We start from the raw sequence: 17,420 nt of genomic DNA on the forward strand, positions 1-17,420 counted from the left end.
CTCCAAGCCGAGCTGCAATGATGCAGTCATTCATGTAAAAGGAGGTGCATCTACATGAGATGATAAAAAATACGTTTTTTTTATAGCCTATCACCTTAAAAGTATATTTTCTTTTACCTTAATGAATCTTCTAACATTCCCCCTACTGTAAATCGGAATAAATCAGATAAATTTGAGATGCATTTTCACTCCATGTTTCAGGATTCATTGGAGTCAAACTTCCTATACTGCCAAAGTTTGGAAAGTTTTCATAGTTTAGTCAATAAAACATGTAAACTATAGTTATCTAAATGTTCTATGGTTTGATTTTCCATTGAGATACATGGATTCTTCATATGACAAAAAAAGCAATCTTTGCTCAGTAGAAGTCTTACTTTGATCCTATTTCTTTTATACTGTTTTTTAATGCATTCTTTTCTTCAGATCCAACAGCCCTCGCCGCCATGTCTGTTGTATAATTTGATGATTTGGGAAAATAAGAAATTGAACTTCTAAAAATCTTTGAAAAAGAAATGAAAGAAGATAATTATAATTATTTGACAAATGATAACTAAATCCTTTTTACATTAGAACTCCTTAATCAAACCTGTTCTTTATTTAAAAAAAAAACAAATCTAAAAATGTCCTCTCTCAACCTAAAAAAGCCTGATTAATGTGGGATTGCTGATGTCCTTTATGCAGCCCTCCTTCTAATAACTGATCATTTAAGGTGGTACAACAGAACTAGATCTAATATCAGGAATCTTCGATAATTAGGTTGCTTAAGATTATGTCTCATAAAGCAAATATCTTTGTCTGTATGTTTTTAAACTGTGAAACCTTTTATCATCTAAGTTCTTACTTTCATATAGTGCCAGTTAAAACCAGGTACTATATACAAACTGTTTTTTTATCTCTATGTCTGATATCAGATTTTAAAAAATCCTGCTCTAGGTCAGCTAGGAGGAATTAGAATAAAATTATTTTCCGAATACCAGAACAAATAAAAGTTTATCTCTAATTTTATCATCATCAGATCAGTGGACACAGGAGGGGTCCTTCAGTTTTTTTTTTACAGTGGGATAATGACATTATCCTTTCAGCTTCAGACAGAAATGTCTCAAATTGTTTCTGGGAAACATAAATCTCCTTCCATCCATCTCCTTCCTAAAAGGTCAAATGACTGGAGATTGTTTAAACAAATCAATGCAGAACCTGGATCAACCAAAACAAAGAACAGAACCGGAAAGATCCTGATTTGGCACATAACCATCTGGCTTATCAAGTTTTACAATTAGTTCTTATTATTTTGATTTACTTCTCTTCATGGTGTCACACAAGGGAGCAATATCTGATGTGTGCCATGGTTTAACGGTTTTAAATGGAGCATCAGGGGTTTCAGAAATTATTGACAAGCATATTGATCTCAGTGCATTTAAAGCCATAACATTTGAAATACCTTTTCCTTCATTCTTAAAGGAACTTAATATACAAACTGAATTAAAGACAGAGAAGCTGCTCCTTTTTTATTTTTCAGGCAGAGAGCTTCTCGGTGCGCAGAGGTTCCGTATGACGAACTGTCATTATTAAGACTCGGTAGTAAGGAAATGAGGCGTGGAGCTGCAGATCTGAAGCAGTGGACCACAGAGTGCGTCTGGAGGAGGTCTGCAGAAGTCTGGAAGCTGGAGGAAGAGAGGGAGGTCCCGGGCTGCGCTGAGGAGGCAGGACTTTCTGGCTCCGCGTTGCGCTCCGACACCAGAGGTCCGCTTTAATATCAGAGGACTGGAGGCAGGTCGGCTTTTAACACCGCGCAGACACAGAGACTGCATGCGCTCCCGGACAGACGAGCATCAGTGCGCAAAGCGGATCTTTGGACTGATACCTCACATGTAGTGTTTTTCTCACTTTGTTGCACTGTTCCAGGTTTTAAATCTCTGTGCTTCTCTTTGGACACTCACCACAGGGAGTTGTGACAGTTTTTAGCCCATCAGTGACTTTTTTCCTACCATGAGTTCAGTTTTTCTAACAGACGCGCTGTCTCCTGCACGCAGCCGCGTCTTTGTCATTTTAATTTCGCTGTAATTACCGCGCGTCTGGCTGATTGTCGCTCTGCATTTCAGAGCAACTTACCAGCTGAAGAGTCTGTCTGCTGTTTCCAAGGCAGGCGCTGATTTGGGGACTTCTTATTTTTATTGGGATATTTTTATTCTCTTCCTGGAGCGATCCGATGATGTCGCCCCTCTGCTTGAACTCTTCCTCCTGGTCCACCTGTAGGTTTTTCCTCTGCTTCTTGTGGCTGCTACAAACGCCTCGCTCTTCCTCTCCGCTAATTACAGGTAAGATTAGAGGGATCATATTGCTGTATAATAACACATCACAAAACCCACAGCGCGTAAGGAAAAGCTCGTGCAAACTGCTGGTTATTTAGTCTGCTGCCGCGTCTCTGCGCTCCTGCAGCGCTCAGCGCACCATCCGGAGCCGCGCTGCAGGCGCCCTGTGCTTTTTATCAACCCTAATTTAGCGGTGAGGTTCTGGGTTGGATCCCTCGGCATTCGCCTGCAGGTCGGCGCACGATCACCATGGGAATTAACAAATAAACAAGACCCAAGTTAAACACCTTTATTCTATCAAAGACACTCATGCGTTTTTGCTCCAGAACAAATGGCGCTTTTCTAGTCTTAGGTAAGCATACATTTAAATTTTTCTACTAAATTAAATAACTCCTTAGAGCTCCGCTGAAAATCAGGAGCGATGGCACCGCCTGATCCAACTTTACCAAAATCATCCTTTTGCGCACTGAGAGAAGGAGAACTTAAGAGCATTTTATTTCTATTTTACTGTAGTTCCCGCACAGATTATAAATTTCTGTGTAATTTACACCATAAATCAAAGGAACGACTCAACAATTTGAATCTTTAGGATAAAAGGTCTCCGTTGACTTGTGATCTTTGCTGAAATTATAGTTTGCGTTACTTGGGGAGTTATAATTACATCGTTTTTTAAGTTAAAGGCAGGCTGCGAAGATCCAACCTCTTTAAGCTGTTTTTATTTAACAGCACTTCCCTGTCCTCTTTAACAGCCTCCTTTCTCAGCACTGCAGAGGTTTGCAGAGGATGAGATGTGGAGGGAAATGAATGAAGGGGTTTGCATGGTTGCTGGTTTGACAGCTTCAGGTCCGACGGAACTTGTGCGTCTGAGCGCATTTGGATGATTAGAAAATGCAGCAGATTCATTTAGTTAATTTGTTCTGGTTTACACACTGCAAAAACCATCTGAAATTCGTAAAATGTCTTAAATTAAGTGTATTTACACTTAATTTGAGCAGGTAAATAAGATAGTTTGCCAATGGAATTAGTATTTTTACTTTTAAAAAAGATAGTTAGATATTATTCACTTGAAATAAGAAAATGCAATCGTTTTTTTTTTCTTATTTTAAGTGTAAATTGTCTTGTTCCATTGGAAAAGTGTCTCACTTATCTCCTCAATTCTAGAAAAAATTCACTTATTTTAAGCAAAAATGACCCATTTAGATTTCATTTTTTGCAGTGCATGACTTCATCTGGCTTATTGAGTTATACAGACCAGGAGATATGAGGATCAACAGCAGATTTCCAATGCACTAATAGGGTTTTACGTGTCCTCCATACTCTTGGCTCTTATCCCTCTGCCTGCCTCAGACACATGGAGATGAGAGTGAAACATGTGCCAGATGGGGCTTCCTCAGGAAACCAGACAGCCTAATCAGAAGTGATCCCTGCACATCAGATTCCTTCTCCTCATATCATCTGTATGATCTGTATCAGAAGAGCTTTTGATAAGAGCGCTGTACACAAATAAGTGTTTTGCAGAAAAAAATTTTAAGACAATTTGTTAAAACAGTATAGATACAATAAAACATGATTTTAAAAAGCAACAATATAGGAGCAAAATTGTAAATATAAATGATCTTCAATATTTGGCATAAAGCTTTAACTTAATCTATCCCTCAAAGTCTGTGATTTGCAGTTTTCTACTGCAGGGTTAAAATAAACTGAACTTCTGTTACATCTTTATTTTACTTTTAGCTGAATCAGATGATTCATTTTCAGATTCCTTGGTGGGATGTAGCTGTTATAGAAAGATCAACATTTCCACTCAGAGCGATCGCTGAAGGATAAGGTCATGGTTTAGGTTATTTCCTTTATTCTGTTAGTTCCTTTGTTCTGTGTTCTGCTCTGGTAGCTCCAGTTCATTTGTTTTCGATTTTATGCAACAAAAAAAAAAAAGGAGATTTGAATCTTTATCGATGTCCTGGTTAAATAAAGGTCAGAGAATGTAAATAATTTGCTCAGCCTTGATGAATGGACAGGTTTGAGGTAAAATCAGTGTAACCTGGTTAGAAAAAGACAAAAAAACAGCAGCATAAAAACAAGAGAAAAGTTTTGGGTCCCAGACGGATCACCAGACCCCCCCCAATACTTACAGCCCTGCCAGTTTAATTGCGCTCGGAGGTTGTAAATTTTACAGTGGTGGTGGAGTCGGCAGGGTTTGTCTGCTCTGCCTGAATCCACAGGCTGGTTTTAACTGCTGAAGCCAGACACTACGAACCCTCACACTATGCATCCAAAACACCTTGGGGCAGATGTTTAGACACCCCTTCTTAATCAACAGTGATTGCAGAAGCACATTTAATTTCAGAGGTACCACATCGCCTGGTCCGCATCAGTTTGGTTTATTTTAGTCACACATCAGTGGATGAGCCAAAAAATCTGCCCTTCAAACTCTCTGAATGCTGAATATCACACTGACTCAAAATATGAGCACATTGCTTTGGTTTGGAGTTTGGGTTCAGGGAATGGTTAACTCCTGATCTATCATCAGCTTCTTAAACTAAAGAGACAATGGTTCGGAGGTTACAGCACAAAGATAACAAGAATTGACCCGCTGTTGCTCAAAACGTGTAAATCTTTACTGTATCTGTGTGGTAGGAATCCCTGGAGTGGATTTCCAGGGCTATAGAACTACCGTAGATAAATTAGACATTTACAGCATGGAGGCATTGTTATTGCAGAAGAGACAGCAATGCCGTGCAGAAACAAACTGGAAGAATTTATTGCCATCTGGGAAAGAAGAGTCATAGCCATGCGAGCCTCTTGAAGATATTAATGGGAAATATTGCAGCAGTTTGCAATGGTTGACTTTGATTGCATCAACTGCATGATTCAGAATCAGTTGTTTATATGAACCACAAAGGAAATTCTTGGCTCTTATTATAACAGAGCAAATATTGGTCCCAGACAAGTTAAACAGTGTTAACAGCATCCCACTGATAAAAAAAGGAAAAATTCTTTTATTGGATTAACCTAAAACTGAGAAATTAAACTTGCCTGAATTGATTTAGTGAGGAAAAACATCTACCTTAAGGAAATAATTGTTTTTTTTTGTTTTTTTTTACCAGAATCCCTGGTGCCACACTCATTGGCAGCCATGCTGTTAAAACTTCGCCACCCCCCTCTTTTTCCACTCAATGTTCTCCTGCAACATTTCACAAGTTTCAAGCTTTCTGAACGAAGCATTTCTGAATGTTTCTATGTGAAAGCAATCCCTTTAGATAACGGGCGTCCAGCCCCAGTTGAAAGAGGCGACTGTCCTGCAACGTTTGGAAAACTTCCAGCTTTAACACCTAAATCAAAGAGTTGGATTCCCTCATCAGCGGGTCGTTCGGCTTTTCCAGGGGCCTGGTAATTTGATTCAGGTGTGTTAGAGGAGAGCTGCGTAAAAAAGCTGCAGGACAGTAGCTCCTGAAAACTGGACTTGGACATCCCTTTTCTACCTCTTCTGAAGTTTTGGGTTCAATACAGGGTTTGAGACTCAGGAGATTACACAAAATAGATAATTTTGTGTCTGTTTAACCATTTCTGTGTTTATCTGCCCCTATGTTTTGGATTTCTATCCAGCTGAAAGACTTAATGTCATCCTGTTTGTAAACGTTAAAGCCTCCTTTTTATATTAAAAGTTGATAATGCTATACATTGCAGCAGGGTTCACAGGGGAAGAAAGAGGCCCACAGCATCACAGATCCTTCACCTTATATAACAGTGGACATGCAAAAATCCAACAAAAATCTTTCTGTTAAACTGCATGTAGCATTGGTGCTAGGTTAGCATAGTGATCGATCTATCTTCAAGCATCACACGACAGCGCCACTCACCACTTCAGCAAGGCTGCCAGATGTCACTGACTCACGTTTTCCAGCTTAAAAAATGTTCATAATCCGCCTGGATATAAGAAATCCAAAGTCTATTGTTCTCTAAAGAAATTATTTTTACACATAGACAGCCATCCTAAACTACCAGATTGGAAAACATCCCAACCTGGCAACAAAGCACGTAAGACGGGAAACTTAACCTTTAGATGGAAAACCTTATCGTGCATCACAACATATTTTTGCAAAATATTTGAACATAAATTCTCCAAATGTAAGAGGACCATCGTAGTTTTGTTTAAAGAAAGCATTTTATTTGTATTTTTATTTAGTTTGTTGCACGGATTTTACAGTTTGAAGAAATAGAAAATTACACCATATACCAACCGTCACAAAGATGTGCATGACAAGAAAGGGCTATATATACTGCATGCATCATTTAGGTAGTTAACATTGTATTACTTCTTGAGCTTCTTTAGTTATTTACTGTCACAGGTAGAAGCTTTGGCCGGAGAGTAAGTGTTGGGGCCGGCATGATTTAAGGAGGGCCGGCCTTCACACGCTGACATTAGGACCAATATCACAGATTACCAGTCCGACCCTGGTGGTAGAGCACACAACTCATATGGAGCCCTTGAGCTTTGCTTCTTGTTTTCCTTCCTTCTAAATGATCTTGTTGTCCATCAACTTTTAGATAAAAGCTACTGGTGCTACAAAGCTAAAAGTTATAAACTTCATCTGACATTTAGCAAATAGAAGCTGTTAATGTTTGTGATGGCAAGACGAAATGAAAAGCTTTTTTCCAGGAATGCTTCCCGAACGACTCGGCATGTTCATAGGCTTACTGGTTGTTATTGAGGCCTGCTGACCTCAAGCACTATGATGCTTTTCTCCACAGCTCTACTACTGCTGAGCTTTCAGGATGTTTCTATACCAAACATCAGCCTGAACTGAATGTCCTAGATTTTTTTTGACCAATTTTGATAAATGTCTTTCACATTTATAGTCCCAAGTCTAAAAGGAAGCTAAAGATTACTACCGTATTTTCACGACTATAAGGCGCACTTAAACGTCTTTTTTTCCCCTCAAAATGTGCGGTACGCCCTATGGTGCGGTGCGCCCTATGGTGCGGTGCGCCCTATGTGTGTTGTAACTGCGACTTTTGAGACCACCTCATTGAGGAGATGATGAAAGAGTGGCTGTATGTAAGGAGACCAGGTGTTTTTTTTTCCACCCCTCACCATCTCTGTTAATCTGTAACTCCATGCGTGCCCATCTCACAGCTGATGTGAAAAACATGGGGAAACAAATTAACCCTGTGCTCGCTGTTCAACCGCTCGACATCGGTGTGAACCGGACCCAGCAGGTGCAGCAGAAGCAGCGAGTTTACATGCAAAGTCAATGGTTGACGCGCGTATAGGTGCAGCAAAAGGTCCCGCAGCGCGTTTTGAGCAGCAGGAGCGTTTAAGCATCTGCCAATGCGCTGCTGCTGCTCGAGATGGAAACATTGAAGTTGTGCTGCTGGACGCGCCGCATCAACCAATCAGAGAAGCTGATCTGGGAGCTGACAGCGAGACAGACACAGCGCTCTGATGACATATGATATTAACGCAAATGGAAAAGGCTGGATGGATGAGGAGATGATGAAAGCGTAGCTGAGGGAGGTGTAGCCTATGTGAGGAGACCAGGTGGTTTTTTTCCACGCATCACCATCGCTGTGTGCCCATCTCACAGCCGATGTGAAAAAAAAGGTGAATCAAATGGATAATGTGCTCGCCGTTATCCCGGGGGGTCTGACAAAGGAGCTTCAACCGCTCGACATCAGTGTGAAGCGGCCGTTCAAAGTAAGGCTGCGAGCGGCGTGGGAGCGATGGATGGCCGACAGAGACCACAGTTTCAGGATAAGTGGAAGGCAGCGCCGGGCAAGTTACGCCACAGTTTGCGGATGGATTGTAGATGGACTAACGTGTCTGCTGGCTCTGTTGTTCAAGCTTTCACAAAAGCCGGCATTATTTCTGAGGAGCTGCGCTGCACGGAAAGTGACTCTGACAGCGAAGAAGGGGAAATTGGCATGTCTGATTTAGCGCAGCTGTTTTATTCAGAAACAGAGGATGATGACTTTGATGGGTTTGATTAATACTTTGTAATAAATACATGAATAAAGCACAATCATACTCAGTTTTGCTCCCGCTCTATTTTTCTACCTGAAAACTTAATTCAACAGCAGCCTCTGGGCCGGGTCTCCTCCTCTTCACCGCGGTGGCTGGCAGGTGTTTTTTCATCTAAATAATCTAATAATCTAATAAATAATCTTGCCGCTATATTTGCTGTGATCAGTGGGAATTAAGTAGTTTTATTATGTTTTTAAGTGAGAAAGTCCACCTGAAAACTTAATAATTGCAGTCAGTTCATCCAGATTATCTATTTCTGTCGGAGGCGCTCAGACCCCCACATACCAGCGGTGCGCCGACAGGAGAAATCCTTTCATCAGCAGCCTCTAGGCTGGGCAGCCTCCGGGTTCACGCGGTGGATGGCAGGTGTTTTTCATCTAAATAATTTAAACTGCAGGCACCCATAAAAGCGAACATATTCCGTCGGCAGGTTTCAGGATTTTAAGTTAATTTAGGAGTGATCACAGCGCTGTGTCATCTGCGATGTGTCTGTCTCACGGCCAGCTGCCAGGTTTGATTAATACTTTGTAATAAATACATGAATAAAGCACAATCATACTCAGTTTTGCCCCCGCTGTATTTTTAAATACGCAGTAGAGGTATTTAAAGGTAGTAGAGGACATGTACCTGTATATAACAAACGCGCCCTATAGTCCGGTGCGCCTTATGTGTGTGTTAAATACAGAAATGGGACACATAACTGAGACTACGCCTTTTAGTACGGTGCGCCTTATGGTCGGGAAAATACGGTAATTAAACTCTTATGCTCTGATCAATCAAAGACAATACATTTTACTTTCAATTTAGGGATTAATAGGAGGGTTCAAAGGTTTTCCCTCATAAATGAATGCTTTCAAATTAGATTGATTGATCCTTTTTTTACATTTCTTAATGTAGCCCAACTCTAAAGTTGGATATTAGGACAGAACAATGGATACTAAGCTTTTTGTCCACAACTAGAGATCCAATTACAGCGTAACTTGTAGTAAATGTTGACTTATGACCCCTCTGCAATGACAAACAAGAAAATATAATAATTTAACTAATTTGATTTAATCAGAAGCTCTTAGTGAATATTTCACATCTTTTATTTGTTGTATATTGTATGTTAAATTGCTCAGAGAGTTTTAAATTCCACTTAGCAAGCAGCTTCTTCAAACAGCATCGACAAGCTGAGAGAAACCATGACTGCAGGTAGATATAAATGTCTTTAAAAGAGAACAAACCCAGAAAAAGGGAATGCAGTCTCTAAATTTACTGAACATAACCCTGCAGTTCTATGCATCATGTGCTTACAGTTGAAGTTCATAATAATAATTGAACTTTATTGATCTCACATTGGAGAAATTTACCTGTGCATTTAACCCATCCCCTTGGGGAGCAGTGGGCTGCCATCATGGGGCACCCAGGGAGCAGGGGGTCTGTGGGAGTGGGGCTCTAGCTCAGAACTTCAGGATTCCAAGCTCTATGCCCTAACCACTAGGCCACCACCCCCTTACCAAAGTTAAAGGAAATGGATGAGTTTATTATCAGCTTGATGTCTGCGTTTTAACAATCAACCAGATCTGTTCACAAGGAGGTTAAAGAGGATTTCTGCAGTTATTCCTGCAGCATATTGGGCTCTCATCCTTTAGTTCAAATGTTATAATCTTTCACTGGAAAAGTTACATCTACATCTTCATATCTCCTTCACACCTGTGTCTATGCATTGGCTTGTTTCTATTCGATAATACGTTTCCCATCTTCGTCACCATGGGAGTTTTGAGGGGGAAGGGTGTATAAAACAGATCAGACGCATGAGTAAACATCAGAGCAGTCAGGGCAGATTTCTTCCTGCAGGAATCACTGCGCTCTGTATGCGCCGGCCCATAAACCCATGTGTTTGGAGTCGTTTCCCACTGTTGGTTCAGGTTACATTCCCACTCGTAACAAAGTGACTGACTCCTGCTTTTAAGAGCTGGGTTCGAATGTCACTCCTTTTACCTGGACAAACGAATACAAGGAGTAAAGTTCAACAAAGTTAAACTCAGAGTATTTAAAGAAAGAAGTGGGGCTGATAAGGACAGATTATGGCATTAAAATTGTAGAAATTAGGAATATATGGCATAACAAAACTATTGTCAGTAGCCGAGGTGTTACTATCTATGACAGGCATCCCCAAAGTCGGTCATCGAGGGCCGCAGTCCTGCAGGTTTTAGAGGTTTCTCTTTTCAGCACAGCTGATTCTGATGATTGCAGTTCAGCAAACCCTGTTAATCAGCTATCAATGTAAATCAGCTGTGCTGGAGCAGAGAAACCTCTAAAACCTGCAGGACTGCGGCCCTCGAGGACCGACTTTGGGGATGCCTGATCTATGAAATGATCCAAGACGTGTTTCCTCTCAGCATTAAAATGTTTTCTCTCCATCCTGTCCTTCCAAGGCACTGAAGCCAGCTGTGAGAATGAAGGCGAGGTGCTGCACATCCCCAACATCACAGACAACCCCTGCATCACCTGCGTCTGCCTGGTAGGAAGCCTACACTCTCCGCATGTTAAGGAGCGCTATGCTATCAGCCTCCTGTGTTTGTTCAGCTCTCTTTCATTTATATCTTGGTGTTTCCAGGAGTCAAAAAAATGAATTTTAGCAGCAGCTGGTGTTTTGCATCAAGTTAGATCATTTGGTTTATTGTTTTCTTGCGTTGATCGTAAAATTTAGTGTCAAATTTTATCAGTAAGCAGTTTGTAATACCAAAAAAAAAAAACAAGCCGGATGTCATGATGCAGCTTTTTCTGTAGATGTTTTGTTGAGCATGATGTAAAACGCACACTGAAACACAGAGTGGGTATTGTTGCTTTTTCCCAGTCACGCTTGTTGTTCTGGTCCGGTCCTGTTGTTAAAACAGGCCAACAAAACGTTGGGAGACAAGTCTTTCCTGGAACACATGCTCTTTGACCCCCGCATCCCCCATTACTGCTGTAGAGGTCTTTGTTTCAGAGGATGAGAATGGACAAGTAAGGCTTTCCTGTGTCACCGCTTTGACTCTGCTGAATGAAGAGCTTTAGCTTTTCAATGTCGTCACAGAACCGGAGTTTATCCAGCAGGAAGCAACGAGATGTGATGCTGAGGGGTTTGTTTAATGGATCCAGAATCTGGGCTCTGACTTCCAAAACAAATTAAACTCAATATCAGGTCTATAACTGCGCCTGTTATGGCGAGAAATACCTGCCTGCCGAGAATTACCTCCCCTCTCGCACACTGATGAGAAGACAGATTGAAATATGAATGAAAAGAGAACTTTTAAAGATATACTTTATGAATTGTCAGAAATTATATAGAATGGTGTTGATAGCAAAAGAGGAAAATGTCATCCACCGTGCAGAGAATATATTCATCAGACACTGACTGTAGCACATCGACTGAAATGTTTCCCTGTTAAAATCATATTCTTTTTAATTTATCTGTCCACCAAAACTCAATTTTAGGGCATATATGCAAAAGAAATATTAAATATTAAGAATATGTGTAAAAGTTCCCTTTTCGTTTTTATTTCAACCCGTTTTCCCCTCAGTGTGCGAGAGGGGAGGTATTTCTCAGCATAACACCCCATTTCTAGAGAGTCCTTTACCAACACATCGGATCCAAAAGATTTTTAAATAAAAAATGTTTTTGAGATCCACTAACTTTGGAGTTTAACTGATACGTCTAAACCGGACCTGGTTTGGTCTGCTGCTGTAAAAAAAAATCACTTATTTTGTTGTATTCAGCTCCAGCTACCTTTCCATCATCTCACACCAGTTTTTGCATTCCCCTGATTCTGCTGACACTACAGCCACTCTGCTGCTCATTAGATGGATGATTGCGTATAAAAATACCAGTAAATCAGATGTTTTAGAAATATCCAGTTTTAACTTTCACAGGTTGTTTTCTCCACGGTGCTGGCTTGTGATTGGCCCGTTGAACAGGTGTGTCTGAATGAGTGAGCAGTGACTTTATGAGGACATTTATTTAAACTCCTGTCTGAATGCAGCCAAAACAGCAACTCTAAAGAGTCGGGCTTTGTAGGCTTGTTTAATTTGCTCAAAATCACATTCAGACATGAGTTAATGTCTTTTCACTTTTACATTTTTTCAGCATTTTTCATACGGAATTTTGCTGCTGTTTTATAAAAACTGAGACTCATCAGAACGTGTTTTTTTATATATATATAAATAGAGATACATAGTTTGTGTCAAAATCATTTGGTTATGTAGTTGAACCTAGTTTTTCTGCTTTGATTTGAAACAGATTCATATTTCACGTCATCTGACAGAGTGATGCATTCACTGCTTCCTCTGATCAAAATGAGCAGATATCAGCTTACATGCTTGTAAACAAACTGGACAAGGATATGATGACATGACAAACAGCCTCGGTGATCTTTACGAAAATATGCTTTAAAAAACTATTTTTGAGTCTATGATTATGTCAAACATCGCCCTTAGCTCCTCCTCTATGTGTTTTACAAGTACCAGCTGGATCCAAACCCAAACTTTGGGAACTAGACGAACATTTTTGAGCCACGTTTCTTCTCAGCTGACAGTGGAAATGTTACCACAGCTTTGTTTGACAGCTCCCATACAAATCAGGAGGAAAAAGTTGCTGTTTACTTTAAGAATCTGCATGTTTAGTTATCACCTAAGTGCATTCAGCTGACGGAGCCACACACTGGCCAAACCGACAGATTGTCTTGAAAATATGTGAGAAACTGAGATTTGCACAGATTAGGTTGAGTTGTGTGATTTAAAGCAGTTTGCTTCAGTCCCACATGTACCAGCTTTTTAATTGTTGCATCTAAACATATGAATCATTGTCAACACTTCATAATGGTCAGTGCTATTTTAAAACTTCACACTTTTGGTTGTTGTTAGAAATATTTTAAGTTACAGAATTAGAAGTTAAACCTCAGCTATGGTTCAAACCCAAGGTGCTCCTCCTTATCCTCTGAGTCAACAGAGGTTTTAATGATGACTGTATAAAACCCTCCACATGTTTTTCTACCCTTTAGATCTATTTTTATATTATTTTAACTACACATGTTTCTCATTGATATTTGTACAGATCATGCATGTATTTGTCGTTTGCCTAATTGAGTTAATGCTTTGGAAAACTGCTTTATCCTGCAATTATTTGAGAGAACCTTCAGGTGTTCTTTTATCAGAATAAAACAGCTAAAATATTTCCTCATTCTTTGCAACATCTGCTTTAAAATTTAGCCACAGATCCACTTTCTCTAATCTGAATGTGATCTAAACCAACCGGAACCTCTGCAGCAGATTTAAGTAATCTGCAGCCTATAAACGTGTTCCTTTCAGGTATTAAGCATCATCCATCATCCTGCTAACTTTTATGAACTTCATCCTGGACTACACAGCTTATTTTTGACACATTTCCACCAATGACAACCGATAGTTGTCATGGTAACATATCCTCTCACTTTATCTGTAGACTTCTGCATCTTCTCCAGGCTCCCTCTTAGCTTTTACTCCAATTAATACTCATCTTTCCTAAAGTTTAGTGAACATCCAAATATAATTTTTCTGGTTGATCTGGACATTAGTTTATTAGCTTATGCTGCTATAAACTTCTCCACCACTTCATCCCTGACTCACCTGCAGTGTTACCATCTTTATTAGGACGTTTTGTTCACTATTGTTCTCCCAGGGTTTCTGCGGGTCATTAAAAATCATTAAAAGTCGTTATTATATTTTAAATTAAGGCCTTAATTGGCATTATAATTCATTAAATTTGATAATCGTGGCATTAAAATGCTGCGGAAAAGAAGCATGAGGCGGAGAAAAGTCTAGAGAATGGGGAAAATGCAAATTTGAACCAAAGTGGTGGGAAAATGAGGAACTCAGGACATGGCTGCAGCCTATCCATGGTGAAGATGGTGAAGGATTTTGCCGCGTTTATATAAGTCATGGGTATTTGTTGATGGCATTAACATTATTTCTAAGAGCATAAAAAAGCATTAAATAAGAGTTACTCATTCATGTATAAACCTTGTCTCCATGAAAGGCAATCTGAATCGTTCAAAGGCAGCTATATTTATACTTAATATAAAGAATAATTATATATTCAATGAATTAGTGACTTTCTAAAGAAACTGGTGACTCTGAATTTTAGATTATTAGAGCTCAGTAGGGTGATTTCAGAAGCACATCACTATTTTCTATATTCAATTTTGAAAACAAAATTTAAAATCAAACATTTTTTAATGACAACAAATCATTTTACTTCCACCAATAGTTCCAAGTTAATACCACATTTTAAAGACAATGTACTCTGTCTGGCTATACTAGAAATGTTCCAAATGACTTCATTACTCCAACCTGAGATACTCCACATGGTCATAAAGCTCAGCTACTGTTTGGCTCCTGGTTGGTGGCAGTGAGGGCTCCTGTCCTCTGCGTTATCAGGCAGACATCAGTAAAGTCCTGCTGAATGCTATCAGTCATCAGCAGGCAATGGCTGCCCTTTCATCTCTACTTTAACCCCTCTGCTCCACACACTTACATATCACCCGCCCCCCACACGCACACACACACACACACACACACACACAATACATGCCTTCGTAACCTTACACACATCCAGGCTCAGGCTTTGTTAAATTTCACCTGTTTTTCTCTGCTGACGTTAAGGTTAACTTTAGCTTGGGTAAATGTTCAGCTCTATTTCTGCTTCCTCAGCTGAAACGGTTTTGTTTTTATTTTGGTTTCCTCTCCTGTCAGCTGAAACATCGGTGAAGTAGATTTGCAGCTGAAAGGTCTGCGCCTTATGTTAAGGTTTGTCATTTCTCTTCCTTATTTTACGTTCTAATTCCAAACATTTGGATCATTTTTGCTCCAAATTTGGTGCAAATAATTCCATGTGGGACACATTAAGTTCAGTTTACCAAACAGTGGGGCGGGGAAAAAAAAAAAAGAGGAATTCACAGCATTGCATGACCGACACACTCATTTCTGCATTTCCAAAAAGAGTCCTGTGTCACCATGAAGTCCCTTCTTTGGGGGGTAGCCAGCCACTGGGTCTCCAGTGTCACTCATACATGGGTCAGAGTAGGAGGAGGAGATGGGGGGTCTGCTTACCGAGTCCGGAGTATCTGTTAGGGGCTCTGTGGGCATGGACACACACACGTATGGACACACAGAGGGGCCTTTGTGCATGTCCGGCCGAGGCAGGGCGGAGAGTGGATGTGGCTGACAGACTGATTGACAGGCAGGTCACCATGGCGATCTGTTATCTTGGAAGGAGTCAGTCCATCTCCGTCACACACTTCATCATCCCCGTCTATCTGTCTGTCCATCTTCATGTCTTTTGCTGCTCTCTCATCGGTTCCTCCTCTCCTCCCCACCCACCGCTCCGTCCCTCTTTTCTCCTTTAAATCACTTCATGTAAAAGCTGTTTTCTCTGAACATCGAAAACCTGAACGACCTGTTTCTTTGGGAGTTAGAACCAGAGGTAGAATTAAATATTTATAGGTCTGCAGGAGTTTATCAGTGAAACATTTTCAATTGGGCACCTATAATAAAGTTTGAAACAGCAAATGTATGAAACTTTTTTAAACAATTTTCTTAAAAAATTGGAAGCCAACAAAACTCTCAACTAAAAGCAACTTTTATGAAATATAAAGCTGTTTTTTCTACACCCTTGTCAAACTACAGAGCATCCTACTGTGGCTACAGCATATAGGGAAGACCCACTTGTGGGAATTCATACCTATGTTACAGTTGTTTATTTGGTGTTTATATAAAATAAATATAATTAGAATTTAAATAAAAAAGCTGAAAAAATCTCTAAATATAACGGTACTACTGTCTGATTTGACAAAGACAGGATCCACACAACAGGGTGTGGAAGATCGACTTATACTTGTTATAAAATGACTCATTTATAGATTTTAGTCTCAGATAGCTCAGGTTAAAGTCCATTTTCTATACCCAACGATTTTTTCTGTTTTTCCACCACATTTTTCATTAGTGTCGTCATGCACACTTATTTCTAGCAGGGTGACGTATAATGGGTCACGGACCGGGTGACCTGGTGTGTAAGTTCAGCGATCAACAGGACTGATAACCAAGCACACGGAAACACACTCGTTCACAAACAGTGAAACTGAGAATCTAAACATGAACATCTTTGAGCTGCAGGAGGAAACTGCCTTTATCTGAGAGGATGGTTGTAAAAGTGACCATCAGGAAAACTACCTTTATTTACTAGTTAGTCTTTAAAGGAATAGTACACCCAAAACATGATTAGCCTTCATTTTCTACTCACCCCCATGCTCAACAACACCCTGGAGTACTTTTTTGATATCTCAAATGCATCTGGAGATCTGGGAGGCTTCTTGCTGTCTGCTGACATTCAAATAATGGAGGTCTATAGTGCCCGAGGCAGAAAGGTCCATAAAAGTCCACAAAAAACGTGTCAATATTCCTCCATACTGCTCGTCCAATGTATTCCAAGTGTCCTGAGTGGGTAGCATCCAGAATTTACTCGAAACGAAGTCATTTAGAATGTTTTTAGAGCATAAACAGTAGTGTATAGGATTTCCTAAAAGCGCGCACATGCGCGATCACGACGCTACGGAAGCCGGCAGACCAAACCAGATGAAAGTGCGCATTCAGCATCTGCTCTTCCAATAATGCAAGTGTAGAAGAAGAAATGTGCCGTTTACCTGTGCAAAGAAAGAAACAACGACAGAAAATTGTCTGAGGACTTCAGTGTTGAGGAAGAGCATGAGTTCTTTGCCGAGCTGAATGCGCTGGTTTGGTCTGCCGGCTTCCGTAGCGTCGTGATCGCGCATGTGCGGGCTTTCAGGAAATCCTATACACTACTGTTTATGCTCTAAAAACATTCTAAATGACTTCGTTTCGAGTAAATTCTTGATGCTTCCCACTGAGGAAACTTGGAATACATTGGACGAGCAGTATGGAGGAATATTGAAACGTTTTTTGTGGACTTTTATGGACCTTTCTGTCTCGGGCAAAATAGACCTCCATTATTTGAATGTCAGCAGAAAGCAAGAAGCCTCCCAGATCTCCAGATGCATTTGAGATATCAA

The 17,420-nt window shown here is 40.2% G+C and overlaps 1 protein-coding gene across 1 annotated transcript in view; it reads left to right on the forward strand.

The window, feature by feature from the left end:
• Positions 1-1,630: 1,630 nt before the first annotated feature.
• bmper (BMP binding endothelial regulator) overlaps positions 1,631-17,420 on the forward strand; it is a 52,555-nt gene continuing 36,765 nt past the window's right edge. The window contains exons 1-2 of the mRNA XM_038282493.1: positions 1,631-2,315; positions 10,755-10,840. Of these exons, the coding sequence (XP_038138421.1) occupies positions 2,207-2,315; positions 10,755-10,840 (195 nt within the window). The 5' untranslated portion in view covers positions 1,631-2,206. The remainder of the gene's footprint in view (positions 2,316-10,754; positions 10,841-17,420) is intronic.

The sequence above is a fragment of the Cyprinodon tularosa genome, unplaced genomic scaffold (genome assembly GCF_016077235.1).
Source record: "Cyprinodon tularosa strain WSP-4 unplaced genomic scaffold, ASM1607723v1 ctg184, whole genome shotgun sequence".
Lineage (NCBI taxonomy): Eukaryota > Metazoa > Chordata > Actinopteri > Cyprinodontiformes > Cyprinodontidae > Cyprinodon > Cyprinodon tularosa.